Source organism: Primulina tabacum, chromosome 1 (genome assembly GCF_025594145.1).
Source record: "Primulina tabacum isolate GXHZ01 chromosome 1, ASM2559414v2, whole genome shotgun sequence".
NCBI lineage: Eukaryota > Viridiplantae > Streptophyta > Magnoliopsida > Lamiales > Gesneriaceae > Primulina > Primulina tabacum.
Genome location: NC_134550.1, coordinates 8,816,045 through 8,828,073, shown reverse-complemented (window position 1 = coordinate 8,828,073; position 12,029 = coordinate 8,816,045). Strand labels below are relative to the sequence as shown.

General features: G+C 31.0%; 2 protein-coding genes across 2 annotated transcripts; one reads left to right on the top strand and one right to left on the bottom strand.

Annotated features, from left to right (window-relative positions):
* Positions 1 to 1,355: 1,355 nt before the first annotated feature.
* LOC142539866 (remorin-like) lies at positions 1,356 to 3,765 on the top strand. Its single transcript, XM_075645610.1, has 5 exons — positions 1,356 to 1,759; positions 2,344 to 2,391; positions 2,508 to 2,595; positions 3,155 to 3,236; positions 3,334 to 3,765. The coding sequence occupies exons 1-5, from the start codon at positions 1,585 to 1,587 to the stop codon at positions 3,526 to 3,528; spliced, it is 588 nt and encodes a 195-aa protein (XP_075501725.1). The 5' UTR covers positions 1,356 to 1,584; the 3' UTR covers positions 3,529 to 3,765.
* Positions 3,766 to 5,074: 1,309 nt separating this feature from the next.
* On the bottom strand, positions 5,075 to 6,809 carry LOC142517718 (transcription factor LAF1-like). The gene is made up of 3 exons (XM_075620111.1): positions 6,585 to 6,809; positions 5,810 to 5,939; positions 5,075 to 5,710 (listed from the first exon to the last, which is right to left on the bottom strand). Exons 1-3 carry the CDS (start codon positions 6,721 to 6,723, stop codon positions 5,134 to 5,136), a joined length of 846 nt encoding a protein of 281 aa, XP_075476226.1. The 5' UTR covers positions 6,724 to 6,809; the 3' UTR covers positions 5,075 to 5,133.
* Positions 6,810 to 12,029: the final 5,220 nt, after the last annotated feature.

Here is a 12,029-nt window from a genome sequence, read left to right as displayed (position 1 = left end):
TTAATTAGAATCAATATCTTGATGCTTATAATATAAAGTATGAACAAAAGCGAGTTAAATGAAATAAAGTGTATCAAGAATAATGGTAGGAACTTCTCTGCGATTTTTTTTTTAAAAAAAACAATACTAGAAAATTTCACTGATAATTAAAATTTTCAATTTCAATTTTGAGAAAATATAATTTCTAGTTATAGATATTGAAAAATTACAATAATTTAAATTATATAAAAATGGATATGGTACTGAACTACTTTTAATTTCTCTGACCAAAAATGCAAAGCAGCAGGTATAAAGAAATTTACCAAAAACACATAGTAACTGTTAACTTTGGCTTTTAAAAGGAAAAGTGACACCAAAAAGTGTGCACGCAAGTAAAAAATCGCATTTTTTGTGAACCACGTTTATTAGGTACACATTTAGGGACAAAATAAGGTCACACCCCCCCACACCCGCAAACGTATCTCTTGGACTTAACTCCACATGGAAACATCAATTATTCTAATTTTTTAATAACTTTTTTATTAAAAATTTATATATATAATTGGAAAAACTAATAAATAAAAATGGGTCTTTTTAATTTTTTGTTTATATTTTTCACTCAAGAATTTATATATTATTGTATTTAATAAATAAGGTGGGGTTTCATTGTCAAGAATTGAAATACACCAATCAATCTTATAGAAGGCCCATGCTTCTAGCTCTTTTGGTGTCTCGAGCATGTGGATGAATAAAACAATTGATATATTTATATGCAAAATTTGTTTTGGATTTATTTAACGATTTGTTTGGATGAAGAATGTGGTCATCCATAAAAAAATATTATTTTTTATGTCATGAATATTACTTTTTATTTTAAATATCAGTAAGATTGACCCGTCTCACAGATAAAGATTCATGAGACCGTCTCACAAGAGACATACTGCTTATTAGATACACTAAATTTGTTTGTGGAGTTCCTAAACATGAATTTGAGATCATTTAACTGTTATTTTAACTTATTCCTTATTTTTAAAAAAATCAAATTCTTATCAAATGAAATTCTTTGATCGATACGATATACATAGTCAGACCTGAGGACGAGGCTCAAAGACGGCCTTCTCATACCCCTAAGAGTAGGAGGGACCTAAAATATATATGATATCTAATAATGAAATGATTACAAATGCAAAATTAATATGATATGTATAATTCAACAGCTGAAATTGTTTTGTATAATTTATGGTCTTCTCAAATAAAAAGAAAGAATTAATCAAAATCCACAAAATTTGGTATGTATATCAAAATTTATATATGATAAAATATTAGTATTGGGAGCGAAGTTTTCTATATTAATTTTACAAAAGCTATGGGGCATTGTGAGCCAACTCATAACAAGCCAAACGTGTCCTATCTGTATCAATCATCCATCTCTCCGCTGTCCGTTCAATTCCAAGCGACACTTACCTTCCTCAACCACCGCCGCAACTCGGTTTACTCTCATTTTCCTGCTATATAATCTTTTCCTATCCTCGCAGCCATTTTCTTCTTTCAGTTTTCTTCTCTACAGAGCTAAATTAAGCCAAAATAGCTAAGTTTGCTGAAGTTATGGCTGAGGAAGCCAAGAAAGTAGAACCCGAGGCATGCGTCGAGCAGCCGCCGCCGGCAGTGGATACGGTGGAAGATCCGAAAGACGTGGCTGAGGAGAAATCCGTTATACCGGCGCCTCTTCCTCCCGCCGAAGAGAAAGCTGATGAATGCAAGGCTCTTGCTGTTGTTGAAAGTAATGTGTCTGCGTGTTTATGGGTTATGTTTGTGTGTGTTTTGATGGTATAGTTTTGGTTTTTTTTTTTAAAAAAAGAGTGAGTTCTTTTTGTTTGTGTGAAAAATTGATTCTTGAATTGGGAATTTGTACTGCAACTTACTCCAGTTCACTGGAGATGATTCTGTATATTGTTTCTGAATATTGGTGGGGTTCAAGAATTGAAAATTTATTGTTTCTGCTCTGTGTGGGAAAAATATATAATTTTGATGATTGAAGTAACTGAAATTTGTAATTTTTTCTTACTTTTGCTGTCATCTGTTAGTTGTTTTGAGCTGGAATGCCAGAGTGCCAGGATCGATACTTCTTTTATTTTTTCCAAATTTTCTGAAAGGAAATATATGCCTGTTATTTTGCTCAGTAAGATAACCCCAACCCCCAACCCCCACCCCCCGCCAACACACACACACACACTGTCTTATCTGTACCATGTAAGACTTGAGTAATTTCAAAGTTCACTTTTCCTGCATATTTGTTAGCTGATTAGTAAGTCCTTCGTTCGAAAATCTTCACACTTCTCAAGTGTTTTTCTGTGATTTCCAAAGAGCCAGAAGCTGTGGAGGAGAAAAAAACTGAGAACTCTATAGATAGAGGTAATCATTACTGTTGTGAAATATTTCTTTCTTTATTCGTTTTTTTTATGCAGGAATAATTTGGTGGAAAACATGAGAGTTTTCAAGAAATACTAATTTCTTGTATGTATCTGCAGATGCTGTACTTGCGAGGGTCGCAACTGAGAAGAGAATATCTTTAATAAAAGCATGGGAAGAAAGTGAGAAATCTAAAGCTGAAAACAAGTGAGTGCTCTCTGTTCTTTGTTCAATTCTTGAGAGGATTAAGAAGGGTTGTAATGGAAGATCGAAAAATGTCTAGTTGTTCTGATAACTATGTACAAGTCTCTGTGAAAGAGTGTTGGGAGATTCGACTTTGCAATTGGAACAAAAAATTGGTGTCTACGTTTCCTGAACTTTTTCGTGCTTTTTCTGTCTGTCACTTGGATCGAGCTCTTCTTTCCTAGTCAGCATGATTCCCAAAAGAGTGAAACTTACAGCATTAGAAAAAGCAAAGAAAATTTTAAATCTTGGATGAGATTGTTCTGCATGATTCCAAAGGTGGATCCACGAGTGAAACGTACATAATTAGAAAAAGCAAAGAAAACTTCAAATCTTGGATGAGATTGTTCTGCTATAATGAACAGCAGTAAGGTTTTTGTGCCTTGCTTAAACATGAAATGGCCTAAACTCAGCGCATTGAGATATCTTCTTGTTCATGTTATGAGGCATAACAATGGAAATTGTAAAGCTTATTTTATTATTTGATCAGAAGGTTTTAGTGGTATCTATGCTTCATTTGCAGGGCTCAAAAGAAACTATCCGCAATTGGAGCTTGGGAAAACTGCAAGAAAGCGAGCCTAGAAGCCGAGCTCAAGAAAATCGAGGTAAACTATATGTCTTTGCTGATTCATAATCGTCACCAGCAAACTTTTAGCCTTGAACTAGCTATGGTCGACTAAATGCACGATTGATTTTCCATAGGAGCAACTGGAGAAAAAGAAAGCAGAGTACATTGAGAAAACCAAAAACAAGATTGCTCTCTTACACAAGGCTGCTGAAGAAAAAAGAGCAATTATCGAAGCCAAACGGGGAGAAGATCTTCTCAAGGCAGAGGAAATCGCGGCCAAATACCGAGCAACTGGAACCAGTCCCAAGAAACTACTTGGGTTTTTTTAAGTATGAAGAAATGTCTAGTCTAAGACATGTTACAGAAGTATTTGGTTGTAAATTTTTGTTATTATTATTCCGTTTGGATGTCTAAATCTTGCAATGTTTTCATGTATTGTGTGGTAAATTTGTTGTAGAATTGTTTGTTTGTTTGTTCATTAGTTTTGTGTGCAAATTTCTCTTTAGTGACGACTCCATTATTTGTTAAAACAAGAAATGCAAGTTTGTAACCAATGTTTTACCTTAGCATCATGTTTTGACGAGGGTTTTTTGGTAGAAATGATTGATCTGTCATGCTTTGGGAAGATCTAGCCCCATTCACAGCCTGAATCAATAACAGTTGCTACTTTTGATTCTATTTTCTAGTTTAAGGATTTAATGGAAAGTGTATCGGACAATTTGATGAATTTGCATTTCAGGAGAATTTTTCTTTTCTTTTTAATTTTTTTTTATCACGTGTCATATCATAAAATGAAGTGTTGAACTATAGTGACATCGCTTTAGAGATGTGAAGACTTGTTTGATTTTGTTATGGGAATATTGTCGAAGAATTTTATATATATATATATATATATATAAAGTTAATACGTTTTGGGTTATCACAAGACGAATCAATATCTTACTGTCAATATTTTGAAATTATCAGATGTTAGATTTTAGTATAGTTTGTTGATTCTAGTACGGAAAAACAGGATTTTGAAAGCCGGTTTTGATGGTTGCTCCTATTAATTTCATGCAACCTGATTTGAATTGGACTATCCGTATCAAGAACTCAAATTTTGGTGAGGAGGTTCGAGATGATTCGGACGGGATTTTCTATTTTTTTATTATTTATATTGAGATTTTGGTCAAAAAATTTATTTAGCTAGGTAACTCAAAGAGAAAAATAGAGATATAAGGCAGATTATTTAAAAAAAATTATTTAGATCAAGTAGAAAAAGAAAGACAACTCAGTTAATCAAATATTGATATGAATTGAAATCCAAATTCAAAATAGAATAATTATTTAGTTGTTGAATTTGCATGTTAAATATTATTTCTTTGCTTCATTATCAAGAAAAGTTGGAATGCTTCGCTGGTTTGTTTTTCTGATAATTTCTTCTTCCCGAGAGAATAGCTCTGAGATGCACGTCAACAGAAATCATTCCAATGTACGTTGAAGAGGCATTTGTGGCGCTATATCTTTCTTTTGTGATTTTTTTTTTATATTTTGGGCGGTCAAATTCCATTTTTATTTTGTTATTTTGTTTGTTTTTTTAAAAAATTTAGTATTTTTTGATAAAACATTATATAACAACAATATTATATTGATGTAACACCAACATATGTACCGTACTGACACCTCATCATTCCGTTGAAAAATGACCAAAGTGGTCAAAAATGAGAAGATACGAGACTATGATTGTTATTTGATAATATAGATAGTCAAAATGCAAAAAATCGAACATAAATTCCAAAAATAACAAATTTTTCACGACGAGTAAAAAGAAAATAAGAGAATATTAATATCGTAAACAATATATCAAACAAATTTGTTGCTTGCATTCCTCTCGGTCTTATTCTTCGTGTTGTATTTTTCTGTACATTGTTTCTTGAACTTTCTCTATGCATCATTTACATGTAAATATCATCACAAAGCAAGTCGAATTCACGAGGAAAAGTATTGATCAGACCGCTATCTGAGATGTGATCTTCGAAACCGAATGGCATTTGATATCGAATCATGTTATCAACCGAAATGCCGTTGGATTGCATTTCAAATGGCCCTTCATTCAGAAATAAACTATGAAGCAAACTGTCGTCGAAATTTGGATTATCGCACTGATCAATGGTACTCTTGAAATCCACTTCGCTGCAAGAATTCACCGGGTCCTGGCCATGAAACTGGTCTAAAGCTAGCCACTCGGTGAAAAAAACTTTTGGTAAATTGCTTTTTTGAACTCCCCACGAGTGGTCTGTTTCTATAATCGGTCGTTCCTTGATTTCAAACGATTCAGCGATGGAATTTTGAGAGATTGACTCGAGGGGAGGCAATGTTTCTAGTTTTAAAGGTTGGTTATTCGTGCATTCGTCTTTGATCCGAGCTTCCGTTTCGGCCTTCTTTGCCACCTTTTTCTTCAGATAGGAATGCCAGTGGTTCTTTATTTCGTTATCAGTTCTTCCAGGCAATTGACGTGCTATCTGTGACCACCTGAATTATGAGTCCGTCAGAACATATATTAATACATATGAATACACACACACACATAATATAATCTTCTGTATTATTTGGAAGGACTCAATTTCTTACTTGTTGCCTAGTATTTGATGAAGGGCCAGGATTGTTTCCTCTTCCTGCATGCTAAACATTCCTCTCTTTAGTCCCGGTCTTAAATAATTAATCCATCTTAACCTGCAGCTCTTCCCATTCCTCTGCAAACCTGCCAAGTAAAACGACCATATATTTCAAATCTCCGGCTATAGCTCCTGTTACATCAAATGCAATACTAGCTGAATATTCGCCACGAGCGTCGGCCTGCTGGCTTGATCTAGTCAATTGAAGAAAGGCCAGAGTCGATGAACGACTAAAAAATCAGCATCTAGGCTATAGATTAAGATGTTTAGATGGTTACTGTCAATCTACATCCTTATAAACAATATGATTAAATCTTATTGAACTTAGAACATATATTTCTAATGTTGTTGACTTCTGGTAGCAAGCTTACTGGTTCAAATATTATTCTATATATTTACTGAATTAATTAAGATTTAACAAATCTGATGTAATGTGTTCGTGATTCATCCTAGTTTCATTACATCATCTTCAACAGATCAACAACCATTCAAAGTCATTTGGTTTGCCTTTATTCTTCTAACTATTTCCCACTTGTTGAATTTCACATGTATGTCTTCTCATTCTTACATGAGTGCCTAACGACGATGTCGATGATGAACAATAAGGCAGTACAGTAACGGTCTTCCATTTACGCTTATCGTCGCATTATTTTAAAGATTCTAGGCATGAGCATGATCTGTTTATATACAAGTATATATCATATATGGGGCGAGCACGTTATTTAACTTACCGGCATTTATAGGAACCGAGCTCCAACAGCCATGGCCATGCATCATGATGTAGTTTTTTAGCTTCTGATCTTCGTCCGGAGACCATAGCCCCTTTCTGTGCTTCTTCTTTGGCTTGTGATCTAATGGCTTGCAACCCATTCTTGAACAAGTAGGATCCAAGTTTATGTAAATATTTCTGCAGATGTGAGTTGTTTATTGTAATATATTTGTACCAGAAATGGAGTTTGGGGATAATGTGGTTTTGATGTGAGATTAGGAATCTTGGAACATGGAAATTTAAAGGTTGGAATTAGTAGGAAAAGTTTATTTAAATAATAAAAAATGGGAAACAATGGCATTACCTACCTCTTTGTTTGATTAGGAATGATACTAAAAAAATTATGCACTTTTTAATATATTGTTGGCAAACAATTGTATTTCACATTAACAAGTGTAAACACAATCAATTAATGTATTGACCAGTAAAAAGTTCATAGAGCAGTACTCTTGAGCAAAGATGGATTTTATAGAGTGACGACATATTTGAATTAATTTCTATATGAGCCAATTGTGCAATCGCGTTTGCGCAGGTCGGTCTGGTCCATGGTGTGATGATAATATGATTTTTCGGTTTTTAAGGATATATGTGTGTATTTTACTTCTGTTTTTTTTTTTAACTTTTAAGAAATAAAAAAAACTATTCTGTTAAGAGTGTGTCTCATGTGAGACCGTTTCACGGATTCTAATATATGAGACGGGTCAATCCTACCGATATTAACAATAAAAGAAATACTCTTAGCATAAAAAATAATACTTTTTCATGGATGACCCAAATAAAGATCTGTCTCACAAAATACGACCCGTGAGACCGTCTCACACAAGTTTTTGCCCTCTGTTAAATGATATTTATGCAGAAACCCATTGCCCTAATTCCCACACTGATAGTAACAGGAGATTTTCAAGCCTAAGATTCAACAATTAGGGAAAGAATTAAGAATTTAATTTAATATTGACAAGTGATTTACGTATGGTATCTTCGTCCTTAAAAAGTTTGGTTTGGTTTGGTCATTAGTAATAAATTCTTCTTGGCGTGTCGAATCTTCATGTCCATTTTGACAAAATCCAATAATTAGCAATCATTTGTATAAAAAATGAATAAGATTTGTTATTTTATAATGAACCAAAAAACTAATAATTTGAGAGCTGGATTATATTGTATTTCATTTGGGCTTATAACTTAATCATTATTAATTAGCAGAAGTCTTCGAAATATGTAGGCACAAGCATCCTCATGGAAAGCACAGTTAACCTTTATTAAAAAATTACATTAAACATTTTTATTAGGCTGAGGATGAAAATTAAACTTTGTAGCATGCAATATTAATATATATTACATTGGAGTTCATATTAACACACACACACACACACACATATATATATGTGTGTGTGTGTGTGTGTGTGTGTAAGTTGTTCGGGTTCGAACTGAGCGTCTCTTTTCTCGCTAAGAGAGGTCTTGCCAACCAGTAGTGGATTCAGATTTATTAATTTATCGGGACTAAGATTTTAAACTCTGAAATCCTTTAATTTTTAAATTTGAGATATCCAAGAGAATATCAATTTTACCCAAAATTAATATATATATATATATATATATATATATAATTAAAAATAAGCCCGGGTGATCATGTATTTGACTCCGCCACTGATGCCAACCGACCAAGAGAGGAGATTGTTACAAATATGTCTCGAACTCAAGACATTATCCCAAATTTGAGATCTTGATGTCAGATGAGCTACAACCTACAAGTCATCGACAACTCTAGGGTTTAGAAAAATATAAAACCAAATAAACCGAATTGATTTAATTTTTAAAATAGGTTAATTTTGTATTCCAATTAACTTTTAAGTAATCTAATTTAATATAAAACTTGTGCAAATGGAAATGAAGAGTGGATGATAGTAAATAATATTTTCTATGGTGCTGATCTAATTAATACTTCTTGAGGCTTTTCGTCATCCTTATTTAATTCCTTAGACTTGGTTGTGCTTCCTGCCGAAGGGCATATATTATTGTTTATATATATATATATATTATCTGTAAAATCAAGTAAAAAATAATTTTTAGCACCAAATATTTCTGACTTATGATTAATAAATAATGATTTGGCATGTACTTAAAAGCCAAGTGGAATTTTTGTGTACTGAAGAAAATATTAAAGGATTTCTTCAATTATTAAAATTCGGAAAGTCAATGACGCAAAAAATATGTAAATTAACTATATTAAATTTTGTTTGCATTTGATTTGAGATTTAATTAAAGAAATATTATTTAAATTACCAATAAGCATGCGGGATTATTATTTTGTATATAATATGAAGTCAAGGTGACAATTGTGTTAATTTTTTTACTACATCATTCTTTTTAATAATAATAACCTTTGTTTTTTAGAAAAAATAAAAAAATGAAGTATTTTTTTAAAAAATTGCACATTGACTTAAAATCAATTTTCTTTCTATATGCATTTATGGTACAACACATAATAATTTTATTTAAAAAAATAGAATTTATATGTTATACACATAAGCGGACCTGAACAAATTAATTAATCTCAAGAATTAATAGTTCGTTACGTTATATACCATTTTTTTTAAAACAATAAACAACGAATTAAGATGAAATGGAAGGTCGACATTACACTAATAGAACAAGGTTAGTTACTCTGGTAGCTAACCTTGTCATTTTTTTAATGATATATATATTAAACCTTAACCAAATCTAATAATTACTTTATTCAAACAAATCATAAAGGATTAGCGAAAAAGTTTTAACGTTTCAATGCTAGTGAAAAACTGAATTTTGAAAAAACAGGTGTGTAAGTGTTAATTTTTAAACAATTTACCAATGTCTAATCCTATTCGAAAATTTGATACGCTACTTTATTCGATGTAATGGTATTTTTTATATATTTTTTTAAAAATTTATTGGTTTGTCCTGATTTTTAATTTTTTTTATGACGAGAAACCCGTCGTCACTATTTTTGGGGTATGCAGTGATTGACATTTGATGTGTGCAGTAGCTTGTAAAATACACAATATTAGGTAAAATTGCAAAAGATTACAGACAAGCTCAGGCGGAGAAGATTCGTGGGATTCGAACTTTGGAACCAAGTGTAGTTCTTATAAAGTAAACAAATAAAACTTTAATCCTTATTGCTCATAGTAATTAAGGTATAGGGAAATTTACAATTTTATTTCTCTGTATTTCTCTAATTTTTATTTTAGTAATTTATATTATCAAGTTTCAATTTCAGTTTGGTCTCTCTTTTTTTTTCAGCTTTGGTCCTATTTCCGACTAATGTTAATACATGGCGCTGACATGGTGCAAATATGGTGTCAAAACGTGGTGCTCAAATGTTTGATGCGCAACCCACTGAAAAATGAATTAAATCGTTGAATTCTGACGACATAGAGAATTAAAATTGCAAAGAGACAAACATACACCAAGAAGATTGCAATTTTCTATATATATATATACTCAATTTTTTACAATTTCTTTTAAAATACTATGCATTTATCTAATCCGAAAATATATTAAGGTGTCGATCACTACTCATTCAATTCAAAAGTTTCGTAGTTTAAGAATGCAAAGGTAAATGAATCGAAGTTATTTTAAATATTATCCAGCCAATGCAATTGAATGTATTCGTGCCAAGTATAGTCCAAACCCATTTTTATAATACATATTTTTTTAAAAAAATTATTATCATATTAAAATATCTTCCTTTTACTTGATTTTCCATGTTTAAAAAACGAAGCAATGAATTGTCGGTACAAACATGGAATGTCAACAATTTGAATTTATAGATATTATAAACCAGAAGCCAAATATTTTCAAGAAACACTGAATCTGGTTTCCAGGAATTTGTTTAATTAAATGTAATATATATATATATATATAGACACACACACACACACACTAACAATCCATATAATCATGCTTTAATTAAATAATATTATAATGATTCAAAATATTTTGATTCAGATATGTATATATTTTACTTGCAAGCAACCATGTGTCGAACATACTTGGGAGAAGGATCGACTTATCAAGTGACCCCTCGACTTTCAAATTTTTCATGATTTTGCAGCATATTTATTTTTTTAAGAAAATATATAAATAAATTTTAACTTTTGGACCTCCACTCTGATTTTAAATAAAAATTAATATTTATTTTTTAAATTATTTATAATAATCTATCATTCATAATTTTATTTTATATCTTTCTAATGTATAGATTTTTCATTTACTTTGATGGTTGAAATTTAAAATAAATTTATCATACTAAAATTATGTTTTATCCAATATTTTACACAAATATACGTGGAAATAGTAGAATAATTTAAAATTTTGTATCCTGACCCTCAAAAATCTTGGCCCTATCCTTTCCGACAAATGCTCAATAACACTAATATTATACGAGTATTTATATATATGTGTGTGTATAATATCACTGGTTCTAAATTCTATTAATATTATTGGGGTAGAGCAAAAAAGAACCAGAAAACATTCTTATCAAACTGGACTTTAAAAAAATAAAGAAAATAAGAAGCAATCACGATATTTAGGTAAAATAACGAAGAAATTTGCAAGGAAAAGCTTAAATAAAAGCCAAAAAGTTACATTCCGAATTTTTTTTTTTTAAAAAAAAAACTTAAAGACTTTCTTAATATATATATATATATATATATATATATATATATATATATATGAAAAAGATGATTGAATAAAATATATAAAGAAAGTCTTTAAAAAACAATTTTTAAAAATCAGAATGTGACTTTTTGGCTTTTATTTAAGTTTTTTCCTTGCAAATTTCTAGGGATGTAATCGAGTCGAGCCGAGCCGAACTCTTGAATGTTCGAGCTTGGTTCGTTTATAATCGAGCCGAGCTCGAGCTTTATTTAACGAATATATGCATGGCTCACGAACTTATTCAAGCCTTTATCGAGTCTAAACAAGCTTAATAAATATGAATTATACATTTAAATTTTCATTAAATTAATTAAAAATTAAATTATATATATAGAAAAATATATTATTCTTATTAAAATTTGTAAATTTATTATAATAAATAAATTTAATAGATTTTTCTATATATTTCATAAATAATATGCAAAATCAATAATTCAAATATCAAAACTATTATTTTTTCATCTAAAAGATTACTTATAAACTTACCAACGAACATGTTCACGAGCTAACGAGCCGAATACTGTAAAGCTTGAGTTTGGTTTGTTTACCTTAACGAGTCTCATTAAACGAGCTCAAACGAGCTTTTATCGAATCGAGCTTCGAATAGCTCACAAACGGTTTGGTTCGTTTACATCCCTACAAATTTCTTCACTATCTTACCTGAATACCCTGATTGCTTCTTCTTCTTTTTTTTTTTAAAGTCCCGTTTGAT